The sequence below is a fragment of the Ziziphus jujuba genome, chromosome 1 (assembly GCF_031755915.1).
Source record: "Ziziphus jujuba cultivar Dongzao chromosome 1, ASM3175591v1".
In the NCBI taxonomy this organism is placed as follows: domain Eukaryota; kingdom Viridiplantae; phylum Streptophyta; class Magnoliopsida; order Rosales; family Rhamnaceae; genus Ziziphus; species Ziziphus jujuba.
This window is the reverse complement of record NC_083379.1, coordinates 38,725,208-38,744,697: the sequence shown is the minus strand read 5'-3', so window position 1 is coordinate 38,744,697 and position 19,490 is coordinate 38,725,208. Positions and strand designations below refer to the sequence as shown.

General features: G+C 31.2%; 1 protein-coding gene and 1 long non-coding RNA gene across 7 annotated transcripts; both read left to right on the top strand.

Moving 5' to 3' along the window:
- Positions 1–11,398: 11,398 nt before the first annotated feature.
- On the top strand, positions 11,399–16,665 carry LOC107414716 (uncharacterized). Of its 6 annotated transcripts, none has more exons than XR_007237422.2 (3): positions 11,426–11,688; positions 11,921–15,269; positions 16,133–16,665. It is a non-coding gene; the product is annotated as an uncharacterized LOC107414716 (long non-coding RNA). The 6 variants fall into 6 exon arrangements; XR_007237421.2 differs by lacking the exon at positions 16,133–16,665 and adding an exon at positions 15,362–15,873; XR_009634500.1 differs by lacking the exon at positions 16,133–16,665 and having other exon boundaries at positions 11,427–11,688; positions 11,921–13,011; positions 14,123–15,873.
- A 2,444-nt stretch (positions 16,666–19,109) lies between these two features.
- LOC125420809 (1-acyl-sn-glycerol-3-phosphate acyltransferase) lies at positions 19,110–19,490 on the top strand. Its single transcript, XM_048467957.2, has one exon. The coding sequence runs from the start codon at positions 19,110–19,112 to the stop codon at positions 19,488–19,490; it is 381 nt and encodes a 126-aa protein (XP_048323914.2).

Below are 19,490 nucleotides of genomic sequence, written 5' to 3'. Positions count from 1 at the left end.
GGTTGCAGACATTCTTTTGACAGTAATCAATCATTCCCAGTAGCATTAAAGATTGCTGTTATCAACATATTTGAAATGTGATATTTGTTTAAGCAACTTGACATAATTGTTGAAAGACAAGTATATTGGTTTTAACTCCTGTCAATGATCTCATTCATAGTTTTAAAACTTGTTAAATAAGTTTCATATTGTAAATAATAATTGGTTTCTAACTCTATTTTCATGATTCAAACGTTGGTTTCACTTATTGTAGACGATAATATGTTTCACCAAGCACAAAAATTTTAAAAAATAATAATAATAATAATAATAATAAATAAATAAAGAGGAAATATTTCGGTGCAGAAAAATTGCAGAAAACAACAAAATTGTTTTTATTTATTACTTTTTTTTTTTTTTTTTTTAAGATGTCAGTTAGCTGTTAGCGGATATGTGAACATCATCTGAGCGGTCGTCAACGGGACCCAAAACAATAAAAAATAAAAAATAAAAAGAAAAAAAGAAAAAAAAAATGTTATGGACTTGCCAATTTTAACCGCAGAATTCTGCACCTTAAAACCTTTAAAGTGGCCCTTTTCAGCTTCTGCCAAGTAATCCGCCAGCATTTTGCAAGTACTAGTTCACAGCAAAGCTCGTCCTCGTCTGCAATGGAAACTTGAAGAGTTTTTTCATTCTAGGCTGCCTGATAGACATAGTTTCCACACAAGGAAGGAACAAGCCAAAGTAAGTTTTCGATCAATTCCACAAGATTATGGTCCATTTTGCTAACTTGTAGCTTGGGATGTTAACCCAATGCAATGGAGGATTCTTCGTTTCTTTCATTTCTTTAGGAAAAATCAATACCTGTATGTAAAAGTTATACTATCACCAACAGTGAAAAAAGAACATAAACGAAAAACGAATTACCAAAAAAAAAAAAAAACAACAACAACAACAACAACAATTTGATCATAATTAATGTGGATGTATACTTATCTTACTACAAACACAGCGTAGAGACAATGTTTGACAATAACCAAAATAGACAAGAAAATCCCTGAAACGATTAAGAAACCTCTCTGTGATGCAAAATTTTGATTTAGTCACCTTGTTCTTGGGATGTTGTAGCCTAGGAGAGATGAATGCTGTCCCCCTATATTATTTTAAACAAATATTATATCTTTAAATCTTCCTTACATTTTAAATTTAAATATTAAATAAATGCTGTACAGCAAAAAAAACAAAAAATAAAAAAATAAAAATAAAAATCGACTAATGTTAGAAGTAGTCAAATGTGCACCAAGCAATAAATAGACCAGCCCATAATATAGGGGACCAATAACATGGTCCAGCCCATATCCGAATCTTTCACTTAATTAAACTGATCAATCTCAATGAACAGCGTGAGATTTGTTTTTTTTTTTTTTTTTCCAAAAAAAAAATATATATATATAGGAGTGTAAATGAGACTATTTCACTAAAAAAGTTTAATTAATTGTTGTTCACTTCTGTTGACCAGCATTCACAGGACGGAAATTCACATAAATTATATTGGAGTTTGCCTTAATTTTTTTTCAATATTTTCAAATAATATTAGTTTAAATTTAAATTACAAATTACTAGAAATAGAGTTTAACCTTTATTATGTGTTCCAAATACGGATGTAATTGAACCGAATTGTATTGAGTATTAATATTCGTAAACTTGGCCCACATGATTTTAGAAGTATTCAAGTTTGACCTTGATCTATTTATGAAAAACTCAAATTTAGTTCTAGTTTTCTTGTTATAATATAAAAATTTAAAATCTTAGCACACTGCTTTCTTAAAATAAAAATTCTAACACTAGGTGTTTGAGATTAGCACACTCAGACAAATCGATGAGTTTCAAAATTGTGCAGTGAGTGAGACCGAATTGCTCAATCAATGGACAACTTAAAACTAAATAATCCTGCAAATACCCCTTAAAAGTTAAACCTGATAGCTTCAAGATTTTCAAGTGATGAGAAGAAAATATAACTAGGCAAAAAAACATGCAGATCAAGTTCAACGACTTTATTCTCTAATGCAAAATTTACCAAATGCTCAACCCTCCGATCATTTATTACATATCTACTTTCAGGCCCTAAAAATCTCAATCTCTGCAAACTAAAATCAGTATTATTATTAATATTAATCAGCGAAAGTCGCCGTCGACGTTCAACGGAATTAAAGACGAAATCCAAAAAAGATTCATACGAAGTCAATTTGTACCGTGGCGACGCTGATGATTTTTTGGAGAATATGGCATAGTCGAATCGAGCACTGGGAAGGATCGAGCCGCAGATAAGAAAATCTTGGACACCGCGCTGAATCGGCTTGCGTCTTCCATGAAGAGCTTTGAGAGGATGATATGGAGGGTTTCTTCTGGCAATTTTGGTATTCGATCTACATCACCATGGATTCTGATTTTTTTGTTTTCCATTCTGCCAAAAACAAAAACAAAAAATAAAAAATATCTAAAACCATTAATGAATGCCTAAGTTTCCTCCTTTTATCTTTACAAATTTTTTTTTTTTTTCTTTTACGAAATTAATTCCTTGGTTAATATATTCATATGACATGTATGGGAATGCCACGTCATTATTAATATAAAACTAACAGATATGCATGTAAAAGAAGAAACACAAACTGCTTATAAAGGGCGGCTAATGGTGTTGTGTCTTGTCAGTGACGTTGGTAGCCATTCATATTTATAATTGAATAACTGTGGGTTAAGACTCTGAGCCAAAAAAAAAAGATTCTGAGTTTTAAAAAAAAAAAAAACTCATAAAAAAAAATTTCTGAGTGTGAAAATGAAAAAAAAATATTGTAAATAATTAAAAAAATAGAAAATAATTATGTGTCTTTCAACTAATTATTTTATTTATCTGATAAATTAATTTAACCTAATTATTGATATTATAGATCTTTGACTGAAAAAGAGTTAACCTATTTGGTATATTAATCCCGGTAGCTGCTCTTGGGTCGGTAAATTTCATCGAGACCATTTTTATTCCAAAAAAAATAAAAAAAATGAAATAAAGAAAAATCTTTGAATTTATTATAAAGTAAAAAGTGTATAAAAATGCTTAACAAATAATGATGTGTAATTGTTTTATTAATTAGAAAATTAATATAATCTATACATCAATAAATTATTTTTTTTTTAAATTGATGAATGATTTTATTATAATTACGTATAGACTAATCAAATAATCATATATGATTGCTTTGTATAGACCTGTTTGAATCAGCATATATTGCTTAGATTGGACAATACATTTTTTTCTTTTTTTTTTTCCTTATTGGACTAAAGAATAAATCGAGTCCATACAGTATCCTTTGAGGCAATTGGACTAATTAATCCGGTTGAAAAGTTGGATGAGACCATGAGACTATTTCATTAGTAAAAACAATTGATCTACGTTGACTGATGTTGACTTCCGTTCAAAATGTTAAAGTTGCAAAAAGTAACTGTTGCAGTTTAGATGCAGATGATCATTCTCAGTTCCGCGATTTTCATCTGTAATGCAAAATTTGTTATGGCATTAATCTGAGTCCCTTTCACATGGCGGTTGAGCTCCTACATATTGTTAGAAAATATTATGTGAAAATATTAAATATACAGAATAGTGAGGATAGGGGCATTCAAGTAAAACAAATTACAAAAATTAAAAAAACAAAAAAAAAAGGATAATTTACAATAAGCTTATAAATAATAAATTATACAAAAAGAGTACAAAAAATTACAAACTAAAAAACAAAACAAGCTATATATATATATATATATATATATATATATGTATATATATATATCTATATATACATAAGAGAAATGAGGAAAACTTGTAAAATAAGATACAGGCTATAATAAGGTTTGGACAAAAGGAATAATCATAATAATCAAATATATTATTAATAATAATAATAATAAAAAATTGAAAGATTGTGATTGGAAGTAGGAATTGATCTAAGGATCCAAAGTATGTGTTCTACATAAGCCGATTCACTCCGTACCGATGCTAACGAATCTAGATATTATATTTTCTAAGATATAATGGACTACAAAAACGTCAAACGTAACACTTTTGAACTTCTTTTAATAAATTTGAAATTGTTTTTCCTCTAGCATACTAAAAAACCCTAGACAACTATAACAACAATTTCTGAAGGATACAAGAAAAAGCAACAGAATTCTTTCTCTCGCTCTCCCTCTATTTTGCACCAAATTCACTTTTTCCACACATTTGCATTGAAAGGGTTAGGCTATATATATATATATATAAGCTTCAACTAAACGATGGATTAAGTTCGATATTTAATATAATTTTTAATACGTTTAATAATATTTTTTATTAAATCTCATATTTAATTGGTCGTTATAAAAATTTTTCTGCTATGAATTCATTTAAACTTATAACTCTCATATTAAAACCCAATTAACAAGCCATTAAAATAATTATTACAACCATTAAATTGGTTTTTAATATTTGAATTTTCTAACAATGAATTTGACAAAAAGATTAAGCTTAAACATTAAAAACAAAAAAGACTCTAGTAGTAGAGTTCTATTGTCAGAACTTACATAGAAAAGGTAGATATCACAATTTGAACATCCCTTGTGAAAATATATTTACTTAATAATTAAACATACATGTCATATCCTTGAATCTTTTGTCCTTTATGTAAGTAATGTTGTATTCAATATAGAATCCTACCACATTTCAACTTTTATTGTTATTGTAACATCCCGTCCCGAAGTACACCGGAAATTTATCAAATTTGACTGAAGTTGACCAGGTTTGACCGTCGTTGACCAAGAAAGGGTCAAATGTTGACTTTTTGCTTCTAATGGAATTTCACATTGACCGAGGTACCGTTAAAAAGTACACGTTGTCACAAGTCCATAGACTAGTAGTACGTTGAAAACGGAGCTACAGATTGAAAGTTATGAGCAAAACAAGTTGAGGTCTAAATTGTCCAAGGGTGCTGGGGTTGACTTTTTATTTTTGGGGATATGAGTTTTGACTCATGTACGAATGTGAAGTACTCGTCAATACGAGTCCGTAAACTAGAGGCACACCTGATTTGGACATTTCGTTGAAAAGTTATGAATCTGTAAAGTTTTTCAAATACAATATTATTTTAATATTATTTTTAAATATGTGAACAGTGTGCCATGTGTGACTTAATAAAATGTGTCATGTGCCACAATGAGGAGATGCCACATGTCAACCATATTAAATACTATATTATCTTAATATTATTTATTTATTTTATTATTTTATTATTATTATTATTTAAAAAAATTTCTTTTTTCCTCACGTGGAAAAACACTAACGAAAATTTCTTTCTTTTTCTTTTTCTTTTCTTTTCTTCTTCTTCTTCTTCTTCTTCTTCTTCTTCTTCTTCTTCTTCCTTCTTCCTTCCTTCTCCCTCTCGGCTTCATCCCGTTTCTCTTTTTTTTCGATCATATGAAGCCACACGCGCCTGATGGGGAGGAAGAGGGGGAAGATTCCGACCAGTAGCCGGAAAATGGCTGCCAACCGTCGTCGGATCGGGCTTCGTTGCCGGCGATGGCAAGGTTGGCTTCGTCGGCGATCCGGCCACCACCCAACCAAATTGATACTCCTTTCCATCTATTTTGGATCTCCTGAGCTCGATTTTGAGGTTCATTCAGCTCAATTCCCTGTCGTTTGAGAGATACGACAAGTTGAAGTTCGGTCGAAACTTCCAGTCCATTCTGCTGGTCCCTGCCGATCAAATTGGGTCCAATGAAGGTTGGTATTGTGATCCTCATCTCCTTAGCTTTCCATAGGCACCTTATTTGTGAATTTTGGACACCATTTGTGGAAAACTCTCCCGGGTACCGGGTATTATTTATCCGAATAAAATATTAATTTATTTAAATTATGTAATATTGTTGTTCTAGGAGCACGTGTGAGTTGTGAAATGGATCCTATGGAGGATCTTGGTTGGCTTGCGTGCTCAAAATAAGTGACCCACCTTCAAAATTATTTTGGGTTGGTAAATTGTATATATTTTGTGTTGATTATATATTTGGAAATTTTATTTCATGTGTTAATTGTTTAGTAAATTTCTAATTGAAATTTTATGCCAAAATTGAAAGAAATTAAATTATTTGTGTATTATAAATATTTTGGGTTTTAAGAATTTTTTTTGAATTTGAGGTTTAATTTAATAATTATTGGAATATTTTATAATTAGATATTTGAAAAATATGTTTTATGTATTTGATATTAAGAGAATTTCCATCTAAATTATATTGCCAATGTATGTTGTTTTAATATATGTTTGGGTGCCAAAAATATATTTGGAAATTAAAAGAAATTGTGATTTCAATTTCTTTTTATAATTGTTATGTTTATCATGTGATTTAATTATATTTTGAAATTTGAGAAATTGAAGGAATATTTATTTTAAATTATTGTTGATTTCATTGATGGAATTTATATCGATGGATTTATGCTGGTGATATTAAAGAAAAATGTGGGAATGTGAATTTGAAAAATGGTATGATTCCCATGGTGAGTTTTAGAAAATTTGTTATTTTTAAAATAATATGGTTATTTGTTTTAGATGCACTCGTACAGTACCGATGTTCTGTACTATGTATGTGGATGAGCGGGCAAGTTATAATATCTCCCGTGAGTTGCCATTGGACCGAGGGCAGGCAAGTTTAATATTGGCCATAAGCTGCCTCCCTCCATGGCAGGGATGATGGTTTAAGCAGCGGCGCTGTCGGGACGCCGAAGCGACCGTATATAAGTTTCTCTCTTTAACCTCCTGCTAGATAGTGCTCGGAACACTGGGTATCATAGGGCATCACTGGTATATATTATGATGCGTCAAACATTATTTTTCAGATATAAATTTCAAATCCTAAAGTTTTAAAGTCGTATCTGAATTAAATGTATTTAACTTATTTTATCACCTATTTACAATTAGTATTTTCTAAAATGTATTTATTCATGTTTTTATCAATTATTTTAAATTGGTGTTTTAGAATTTTATTTTTCCATGTTGATATTATTTATTTAAATTTTTTATTTTACATGAATTTTATTGTATTCTTTTATCTATTTTAAATTGAAGTTTAAAATCTATTAAAATGTTTCCTTGATTATTTCATTGATTTAAACAATAAATTTTATAATTTATATATTGAGTTTATTTTTGTTTTATGCCAAATTTCTTTAATACAAGTTTATTTACGATTTTATTTATTTTATCTAGTGATGTTTATTCTAAATTTAATTATTGGATTTTTAAAATGTTTTCAATGTATATATTGAGTCCTAAATTAATATTTGTATTTATGTGCATTCTAAATTATTGCATTCCGTTTAATTTGATATTTCCTTAATTATTTTTTTTAATGTAAATTTTATTGTGATTTTGCTTATTTTATTTATGACATTTTGTGTACAATTTAATAATTATTATTAAAATTATTCTTGTTTCTTATTATACATTCTAAATCTTTAATTTAATGTATTTTATTTATAATTTATTTAATTAATTATTCCTTGATTTTTGGGGTACAATTATTGGGTTTTGTGAAAATATTTTAAAAGGGGAACTTTTCCAACTGAGTGAACTGTAAGGGTTTTTGAGAGAAAATATTATTTCAAATATTTAGTATAATTATTTATTTAATTATTTGGTATTGATTAATTAAGTTTCTTTTATTGTTATATTATTAATATTATAATTGTGTAATAGATTGGGTCACTTACTGAGATGATTAGCATATCACGTTTTTTAAATTCTGTTCCCCTAGGCTCAGGTTAGTCGACGTTGATCGTCCGGGGGCGAGCTTGACGTCTCAGTTCATTGCCGAAAGTCCAAAAGAAGCTTTTCCTCCCTTTTTCCTCTCCATCTTGTATTGCTTCTTTATCTGTCATTGTATTAAAGTTATATTTATTTGTATAACGCTCTATATACGGATTGGACAGATATTTGTTTAATTGCTTACTGATTCCCCTGTTATTATTTTAGAGTGCTGTAAATTTGTGGAAACAAATTATAGTAAGGTGGGAGGAATAAGGTGGTGTTTATTGGAATGTGTTTTATGTGCAGGAAATTTTGTGGTAAGTCCTACCCTTAGGGGAGATGCTGCCGGATTTTCCATTGGAAGGTTCGGTGGTGTTTCCATAGGGTCAGGGCTTATCTAGGGTTCCGATGAGGAATTTTAGACGGGTCCTGACAGTTATATTCGTTTTGACTATGAACATCTCTCTGGTTTTACAAGATTTTATAAAGAATTAAGCTCATAATTTTTCTTTGAAGTAGCCTCACTTTACTCTCACATAGGTGATTTTTTACTTAAGAGTAACCCGCATTACTTTGCTCTAATTCTCCCGATGCATAAGAATGAAACTCAATCTATACATATAAGTTAACCCATTAAACCTAGATTTTGGGATATTCAATCAACTAAGTTGGATATCTATTTTATCGATTATCAATTTCATGAGCTTTAATCCATTATCCTCAATGATAACTCCAATTAATCTCCATTCAATCTTTTAGCGAGTAGATTCGCAATGTAATCTTTTAACTTCACATAGTCAATAGAGATAGTTTCATTTGGTAAAAAAAATCTACAGAAAATTATTTTAGTTAAGATATTGACTCCAGTCTGTCTCTTTATATTTTACATTCACATTTGAGTAAGTATACATTTTCCCTCTAATTCTCTTTTAATAGTATATTCTTTTTCTTTTATCTAATTTCTAGGAGTTTATTTATTTGCTTTTGGGATTTGGATGGATTGGTTTTATTTGCTTTGATCTTTGCTTTAGTAGATAACATATACATCCCCGGATTGTGAATCGAATTTTATGTGTGTGTGTTTGTGTTTTTTTTTTCTTTTTATTATTATTTTTTTTTTAAAAACAGATACCCAAAGAAAAAAAGTTCACAAATGGTTGAAACAAGGAAGCAAAACAAAACAAAACAAAACACACACACACACACACACACACAAACAAAAAAAAACAAAAAAAAAAAAGCCAATAAATTGAAGCTTAAAGGGCAACAATGGAGGGATTTGGACCATAACCTCTTGCAGAAGATTTTCCATTCATTGGGTGCTGAGGATTTGTTTCTCAAGAGTGTCTTTGGTTTGTCACCCATGGAGATCAGCATGTTTGGATGTGTTGTATCGGGAGGACAATCAAACACTCAAATTCAACAATTTGGAACTTCTGATTGAAAAATTCGGAAGCCTACATACCAACCCTAGAAGATTGCTCAAAGCATTGAAATTCACTATGAATCTTCACGCACTGGGTGATGAACAAAGATGTGTTACAGACATCCATTTCCTCATATGTATTTTCACGATGAACACTTGACTTTTGTTGCCAACAGGTATAATATATTATCATTTTTCTCCTTATTGGAAATGATTTTTCTTTTACCCAATTCACTATTTTGCTTCTTAAAACTGCAAATTTTTTACTTATAATTTTGCCACTTTGAACATGACACAGGTCGCCAAGGCTTAAAAGAGCTGTCCTACCAAATGCCTCATCGTTGACAAAAGCTACTTTGTTACAAGCATTAAGGAAGTGGAAATACATAGAAGAGCTCTCCATTGGATTTACAGGTATTCTTATGGTTTATGTGTGTTCCTTGGAGATTTCAGGCTAAACTCGCATAATTCTATTGTCATAGCAAAGAGTTTGAAGCAGCTCAGAATATTTACTATAAAAAATGCATTCATACACAAAAATGCTGTTTGGATCTTCAACAATGAGTGCAAACAGCTTTTGAATCAAAACTTGGTGGACTGTCAAGATTTGAATGAGACCCATATTTCTGGGAAAATGGAAAAGAAAACGGAGAGTGATGGCTCTGTCATGTGGTCAATTGATTCCTCCATGAGGTTATATAATTCAGAGGAGGTGGTGAACCATCGATGGTTCATTGAAAATTATGATATGTTCAGCATATTTTATCTTCTTGTAGCATGGAACAGCAATTTTATGTTCCCTATAAGATTTGGAACCAATTTTTATAGTTTTATTAAGCTTTTATGTGGTCATAGTAATTTCCTTGGAATTGAATTTATTGAGAATCAGTTTTTTGAAATGTTTTTTTTATAGTGTTTGATTAATTATCGTAAAAAATAGGACTTACAAGTAATTAAATAAATTTATACATTAAAATTAAAGGATAAAATTGTATTTAAGAAAATATGTAACATCAGTTTCTCAGGAAATTTTAGAATGATATCTCTTTACGACATGTTTGGATAGAGGTAAAATTAATGAGAATCTAATTCCCTTAGGAAAGTTATAACTTTCTTTTTTTTTGGATGTTTAGTGTAAGGTAGAAAAGTGTGGGTTCAGGAAATTAGATTCCCACTAATCTAGGAAAATATATGAGAAAGTTGTTTCCACATATATAGGTGTCATTTTGAGAATCACAGATAAATTAGTTTTTAATTTTTTTTAAAATACATATTTACCCTTAATTTATTATATAATTTTAAATTTAACTACTTATAAATCCTAACTTTTCTATTACTTACCAAACAAACCAAGAGAAAAATTTATTCTCAGGAAATTAAATTCCGAGAATCATTTTCCCTCTCAACTTTGACACTTTCCAAATGGTCTCTTAATAAGATCTACTTTTCCTCTTAGTTTCCCATTTATGAGATTTATTTTTCATTAGGGCCTACAATTTCTTCTCTTAAAAATTATACAAACAAGATAAAATTTCACTTTTTTTTTGTAAATTTTAGATTTCTACTGACTTTACCACTACTCAAACACCTCATTAGTTTATTTCTAGAATTGAAATGTTGAGGTTATAGACTTGTTGATGCTTATGTTTCCCTTCTTGTTTTATGACTTTTGTTAATTATTTCTTTTTGGTAAAATTACAAAATACACTAAACTTAATTTTATACCTGTCTCAATTTGCTTCCTTTTTAATTTTAAATTAATTTTATAATCTTAATTTTGATAATCCTCAATTCTCATGTCCGAATAACTAGAAAACAAATCTTAATTTGACCAGCCAACTTTAAATTTAATAATGCCAGAGTGATAGAAGAAATTGAATTATTTTAAATTTATCCAAATTTCATTGGACCAATTAAAAAATACACCATGTCAATCGGGTTCACTTTAGTATTCAAACAGACCCAAAACTGTGACTCATATGACCCGACACTCAAATGGGGATAAGTTTTTACCCATTTTTATGAAGGCCTAGAAATGGGAGCCCAAAGTTTGTATGAATTGAAGCCCATTATTTTTTCAGGGATTGTTATGTTTAGACCCATTCTTTGATTAGACAGAGCCCAGTCATAAAGTTGGCTTCTTAGTACTTTACATGGTAAACTGCTAAATTTTTAGCCTTTTAGATAGGGGAATTTTGTCCAATACCCCTCTTTTAGAGGGATTAACAAAATATACCCCTTTCATTTCAAAATATCCAGATTACTCTTTTGAAAAATCCCATGGACGGAGCAGGAAGAAAAGAGGAAGAGAAAGTCAGAGAAAATGGCAAAGCAGCTACTGCAGAGTGCTTCAGGAGGAGGGACGAGTGGAGGAAGCACTCTAGACTTAGCAATCAGCTCCGCCATGCCCTTCCTGGTTTTGGCCTTAGAGTCACCGCCTTAGGCATCTACCTAGACGCTGAGCAGGTCTACAACAAACTCCTTGCTCCTTCCACCTCCTCTTCTTCTTCTTTTCACCACTCTTCCCATTCCTTTATTTCTCACTGACTCACTGAGACAACTAAAACAACAACCTCATCCAATTTTCATTTTTTTTTTACGAATTTTTTATTTTTATTTTTTTGGTTTCTTTCCCATTTGGATCCTAAACAGAATTCGAAGCGATTATTAAAATTTTCCTTTTTCCACATTTTCTCAGCAACCAAACGTACCATCTAAAGATTGAATTCATCAGAACCATCATCGATTTTCAGTGCAAACTCTGAATTCGAATCTGCAAGATCGAAAATGATGCTAAATCTTGGAAAATCTCTCACTGAGCAATGAGTTACCGAAGGTAATCTTTATATTTGGTAAGATTTGCATTTCAAGCAGTTTTTTTAATTTATATATTTTTTGTGATCACAGTTCAATAGTCAATCAGTCATCGCCTTTCATGTTTAATGCTGTATATATATATAGAAATATATATTCTGAATTTGCTGAAACTGTTGCAGTTGTATCTTTTTTGTTTTCTTTGCATTTGAATCTATGGTTTGCACCAGTGAATTTCGATGAAAATAATCTTTTCTGTTACACAATGTACGAGCTTGAACTTTACAATTTGGCCAATACTTAAATCTTGGTTAATTAAGAACCCATAAGCAGGTAAAAAATGCATCTATGAATTGCTTTGTCGGATAGTCTATTCTATGAATTTACATGACATCCATCAGTAATTTTTAAAAATTGAGATGAATCTAGGCTTAAGAATTATTAAACATTATGTTTAATTTCTGGTTTTGGAAGATAATTGTTTTCACTAGATGTTAGGGATAAGAAGTACCCAGTTATCTTAGACTTCTTAGTGGGATAAGGACCACTAAGGATATGGATTCTATGAGCATTGTCACACAAAGCAAGGTCATCCCAATTATATCATAACGTCTTTCATCAGCTTCTGACATTTACCTTATCCCTTTTGTTTCTTCCTCCAAAACATGGTCTTCTTCATTCAAGAAAAAGGATTAAACAATGCCCTTGTTTCTTACCATGAAATGTTAATATTAAATTTATGATAAATTTTGCTATATATAATTATATAATCTGGCTTTTGGTTGTAGTTTTTCCTGTTATTTTAAATCCCTTTTCACTGGTTCACCCAATTCCACTCTTTGTTAGTCTTAAAAGGCAATGTACCCGGGTGGTTATACTGCAGAAGTTACAAGCTTATCCCCAAAAGCAACAAAAAAGGATATTTATGATTTTTTTCACTTATTGTGGTGTAAATGAGGATGTTGAAATCATCAGGTAGAGTCCTTCTGCATAACTTCTGATTACTAATTATGATTACTTTTCCTCGAGTGAAATCTGCAAAATGATGGTTTGGTCATTAATTATATATGAATTTATTGTTCATAAACTCATCAAATTGTTTGGATGTTATTTGGTTTGAAAGTGGTCAAAAGATAAGAATTTTTTCTGGGATTTATATTACAATTATTTAATTTCCTTTTTTTCTTTTGTCATTTTTAATATCCATATGTCAATTAGTCCATTTGAGTGTCTTGTAAAAGCTAATTTATTCCATAAGACCCCTGCTTTAATGGATTTCTGAAGGTATATGTTGAGAATATAAAATATTTTTCTATATGTGGAGAATATAAGATATTTTTCTTTCCATCGTTTGGTCAAGAGGCTCAAGCTAATATTACTGAGAAGTTCATATTCTAAAATGACATTGAAATGTAAACATAATAGAAATTTTAACTTTTTCATGAAAGCATGTTAGGAATTGTCTTCTCTTTCTTTATCCTTTTTTTTTTTTTAATAAAATTCAAACTCCAAGCATGGCAATAAGTTGGGAAATTGTTTCATTATTCAATATTAATGTGATGGTTAATAATGCTCCTAACGAACAATAACTTCCTCAAGACAGTTTATTTCCTCATGTAATTATCAATGTCAGACTAAGAAGACAAGATCAAAATTTGAATCTTATCTGAATAAAAACTGAAACTTCATGGAGAAATTTCCAAATTATCATTGCTTTCCTTTGCCACCTTTTCCCAAAAAAAAAAAAAAAGAAAGAAAAAAAAAGGGCACACTTGAATGCCTTCTATTATATAAATTCTACAATTTTATGTCCTCATAAATTACGTGCCGTAGAAACGATTTCAGATTATGATCCATGTAGGGAGGTAAACTATCCATCCGGTGCCATATTTCCTTTCAAATTCTTATTAACACAAAAGGGTCCTCTCTGTCCCAATATAATTTTAGAAGACCTTTTATTTGTTTGTTTCTCTTTATAGGTTAGATTCAATTGAGTGGTTATTTTTAGTCTTTTTTAACTTGCTACTCTGCACATGTGCGTAAATTGTATGTTGGTATAATTGAGTTATTGGTTTGCTGGAAATAGGTCTGGTGAGGATGCCTATACTGCATATGTGACATTCAAAGATGCTTATGCTCTGGAAAACGCTGTCTTGTTTAGTATACCTTGTTGTTTACACTCGTCTAAAATGAGTACTCATCTACATGAGCTAAGAAAATAAAATTGTGAGGGTATAACTGAACAGTCAGTCCCCTTGCCTTTCCTCTCATTCATTTTTGTACAATGGAGTAGAAAATAAACAAAGAATTTTTGGTTTTTTAGTTCCAGTCTATTTTCCACTTTTTCTTCTTCTTTTTTTTTTTTTTTTTCATGTTCTTTTACACCAGTGCTTGCAAATGAAATCCATTTATTGATGACTGACGATTTATGGATTTCTCATAGTAATCCCACTTCAAAGTTTTCAAGCCTATAGTATAACAAAGTTTAGTTTTCATTAGGTGTCAATATTCCCCTTGAATTGAATTGTTGAACTGTTAAGTATTTTTAACATCAACTCTTTAATTTGATGAGACTGCTATTTATTGGAGATATGGTGGATCAATTGATTTGCTTTCTTTTTCCTTAATTCCTTGTAATGATATGCCGGGGTGCAACCATTGTAGATCAGCAAGTATGCATAACACATTAGGGAATATAAACAGATGAAGATGATTGCTGGAATAGTAGTCCATGGAACCATGAGGGCAATAGTGGTTCATTGGTAACAAATCAATAGAAATAATTTCCATTGGATGGGAAAGATGGGTGCATCACTTCACAAGTCTTCGAGAGGACAGGTAATAGGGTTAAAACCTCCATACCTTATGGTAAAATCTGTTTTCAATATCCTTTTATTTTGCTTTTATCTTGTGTATACACTTATTTATATGGTGAAAACTAGACACTGACTTTTGTAGCTTATGCATGTATGTTTCATTCTAATATAAAGAGAAGTCTACCTCTTATTTCCTACATGTACTTTTCTCTTATTTTCTGTTTCTCTTGATTATTTATTAGCATGCATTTCTTCCTCCATATTCGAAGTACAATTTGTTTGTACGTTATGTCCTATGTCCATTGTCTTCTTAGTGTTTACTCGTTGAAATTTATCTTTTAAGCATATCTTAGTTATGCAGCCCTTGTTTGGGATGTTTGGATATGGAGGACCTATTGCATCTATGCATCTAGGAAGGTATGAGTTGCACCTTCATTTGTGTTCTCATTCTGATTGAATATTCCTAAATGTTTAGTTTTACCTTTTTTCATTTCACTGTCTTGTCGTAGGCATGCGCTTGTTTATTCGAAAACAAAGAATTCCAAGAAAGTATAAACGTTACATCTTGAGAGAGAAGCCTTACTTGGTAGTTCTGGCACTGAACATACTTGGACGATAGTTAAGTTGCATATTAGTTTCTTGATCTGTCAGAGGCCCATATTTTTTAATGCTTTAGGCATGCGCTTGTTTATTTGAAAACAAAGAATTCCAAGAAAGTATAAACGTTACATCTTGAGAGAGAAGCCTTACTTGGCAATTCTGGCACTGAACATACTTGGACGATAGTTAAGTTGCATATTAGTTTCTTGATCTGTCAGAGGGCCATATTTTTTAATGCTTTTATTTGATTTCTCTTACATCTTTGCAATAGAACCACCCAATGGTTTTCAATCTCTTGTACTAATGGACAACTTCATTTCCATTTTAGACTGATGGTGGTATCAAAAATCCCTCAGAAGATGAAATTAGGGACACACCCCATGGAGAACTACTCTGTTTCTATTATTTTATACTTTTGGCATGGTCAAATTGAGACAGTATGTGTCAATTATAAGAATTTAGTTGTGCCAGCTGTGAATTTAACAAAATGATAGCTGTTGATTTTTTTATTTTTATTTTTTACAAGTGGGATTCCTTCTAGTAATTTTCATGTTGTACCTGACCAGAAGAATATACGTGCTTGCTTTTATGTGATTATGATCAATTAGGTGATTATGATCAATTACTTGAACATGCTACCTGATATTTTTTTCTTCTTTTTTTTTTTTTTTTGGTGGTAGATGGGTGGATAAAATCCTTGAGGCATTAAGAGGATATGACCACTAGAGGACTGGCTTTTAATTGTTTAGGTGAAAAAGTAGCCTTATTTTGGCTTACTGTGATTACAAGCATATCAGTGCTAATTGCGATAAATATAGGTGGTTCAAGTCTTTTCAATCCTTGATATTGCAATGTGCATCTTAGAAGGAACTAATTTTTAGTCATTTTACTTCATCAATTAATTCTTCAAATCATAAAGGTTAGTTCGCAGAATTGGATGCTTAGAAAACTGTCTTATTCCATGGCGGGCGGGGCAACATCTGTTGTTTATATATTGATGGTGGATACACCAAGAAAATGAAAATAGTTTTTAGCAATTTTATAGTTGTTGGCCGAGGAATGTTCTGTTGGCGGCAGAGAATTTTTGCTTCTTGTCAGAGCTTTATATACAGCAAATGGAAAAAAATCATCTTGTAATATTCTCTAGTTTTTATTCATAAAACACTTGTACATTTTTCTCTTACTAATTCAGATTTAGTTTTTAGTTTTTCTACATGATTCTCATTTCAAGAGGAAGTTTAAGGACCCGATTTCATTATTAAATTCTCCATATTTTTTGAGAAGTGGAAAAGCAAGAAATAAGAAAGATGAGAATTTAAATGGTAATTGAGTTCTCAAATATTGGCTCTCTAGTTTGTGACCATTTAAACTTGTTTGAATGGTATGCATTGAAATTTAGTTAGTTTTAGATTGGAGACTATTCCCAGGTTGAAAGCTTCTTCCAATCTCTTTTAGATTTGCATTTCTCCTTTTTATAAGTCATCTATCGTATTGTGTTGGTAAAATATCATTCTGTGTTCAGTATTTTGTAAGTTTCTTACTGTTACAAGGATGCTATTAATGTCCAATGGTAATTACCGATGCATTGTCGGTAATTGACATTTGTCCACTGTCTCAAAAGAATCACCACAATTCCATCTGACAGCTTCAATAGTGTGTTTCCACCAAAGACGTGCTAAATCTAGCTTTAAGAGAGAAACAGACCTTAAGAAGTGAATACATTTAAAAAGAAAAATGAATACGGATGGTGCATCGGTAATTATCGATTCCGACGGTTTCATCGGTAATTACCGAAAGCCCTTGGTAATTACAATTGACAATTTTTTTGACTCCTATAAGTTCTCTAATGTGTGTTTCGTGCAACAACATGCAAAATATACATTCATCAATGATCCTATATAGCAAAATCCCCATAAAATTCGAAAAAAGTTCTAAAATTGCCAAAAAAATTTGATTACCGTAAGGCCTTCGGTAATTACCAATGAAACCATCGGTAATCAAATTGCCCTTGCTGGAAAAATTATCGAAGGTTTCATCGATAATTACCGAATGGTCTTCGGTAATTACAGTTGACAAATTTTTTGACTCCCACAAGTCTCCTAATGTGTGTTTCGTGCAACAACATGCAAAATATACATTCATCAATGATCCTAAACAGCAAAATCCCTATAAAGTTCTGAAAAAGTTCTAAAATTGCCAAAAAAATTTGATTATCGTAGGGCTTTCGGTAATTACCAATGAAACCATCGATAATGAAATTGCCTTTGCTGAAAAAATTACCGAAGGTTTCATCGATAATTACCGAAGGCCCTTCTGTAATTACAGTTGACAAATTTTTTGAGTCCCACAAGTCCCCTAATGTGTGTTTCGTGCAACAACATGCAAAATGTACATTCATCAATGATCCTAAACAGCAAAATCCCTATAAAGTTCGGAAAAAGTTCTAAAATTGCCAAAAAAATTTAATTACCGTCGGGTCTTCTGTAATTACCGATGAAACCATCGGTAATCAAATTGTCCTTGCTAGAAAAATTACCGAAGGTTTCATCGGTAATAACCGAAGGCCCTTCAGTAATTACAGTTGACAAATTTTTTGACTCCCACAAGTTCCCTAATGTGTGTTTCGTGCAACAACATGCAAAATATAATGAGTATTGATGATTGCATACTGCTTGTGTTTAACCTAATTAGCGTTAATACAATGAGTATTATTGTGTTTACACCACACCGGTCCACGACAAGGCAACAAATAAACAAAAAAACAAACCCACACCGGTCCACAACAAGGCAACAAATAAACACAGCAAGGCAACAAATAAAAACGGCAAGGCAACAAATAAACAAAAAAACAAACCCACACCAGTCCATAGCAAGGCAATAGATAAACAAAAAAACAAACCCACACCAGTCCACGGCAACAAATAAACAAAAAAAAATAAAAACAATTACCTGATGATAAATAGCTGTTCAAGGGTTGTAAAAAGTGTATTTTTGTTTTTTCTTTGTTTAAAAGTTCAAAGGGACCTGAGATGAAGTTTTTTTTTTTTCAAAAGCAATGTCGAATACTGGTGTAGTATGGTGAAATAAACGTAGGAAAAGAGTAGAAAGAAAAGAGAAAAATAAAAAACCCACATGTTAATAAAGTCTTGTCTTAACTCGGGCCACAACATCGGTTCGAAGATAAAGCTTTAGATTGGAATTTACTGAATCAGTTTTCTCGGAAATTGAAGTGAAAGGAAAAGGGTGGCTTTTTTTCTTTTGTTTTCCATGTGTATTCTATTATTTTCATTCGGTGTTGTCTGCTACCGATCAATCAGAATGTTATAAATTCCTGTAAGTTATCTTGGTGGCCCTGCTTTGGCAAACAATTTATACACAGAATTATATCTTTTTTTTCTTTCTTTTGGAATATTCTCTCTACAGTAGGTGATTCTATTTGACTAAGATAATGTTATAGATTCTCGTTGGTTGTCCAGGAAACTCAGGAAATCAACAGAGGTGAAAGAAAAATTGAATTGTTTTTATGTTTTCCTCTCTAATATAATGTTTTCATTTTATTGGCCAAACAGGATAATATAAATAGTTCTGTGTTTTCCTCTATTCAGGTAGTATCTGTATCATATTGATCAAAGTCAAAGTTTTTAACATTTAAGAGACATGGATAACAGTGGAAGCGGATCAATCATGAGGAATAGGAGGTTGGAAAGCTTCCTCAACACAAGCTCTGCTCCAACGTATAGAGAAAAACCACAAGTTTCGGTGAAAGAAGCAGCTCAAAAGCCAAAAGCCGATGTTTATCAAGACGACGACGACGATGATGGATGGGTTTTAGCTTTGATATCTTGTATCAGAATTGTCACTTGTTTCTTGACAATGATGGTTACAACTTTCATATATCCATTGATTATGCTTGTTCTCCTACCATGGCCTTATGAGAGGATTAGGCAGGGAAATATTTATGGGCATGTCACTGGTAGATTGTTGGTAAGCTACCCTTTCTTTCCACTTTTCCATGTTAATCTTCCTTCTGTGAATTAG

Coding starts and splice junctions, on each gene's coding strand:
- LOC125420809 (XM_048467957.2), top strand. CDS start 19,110: ATGGATAACAGTGGAAGCGGATCAATCATGAGGAATAGGAGGTTGGAA.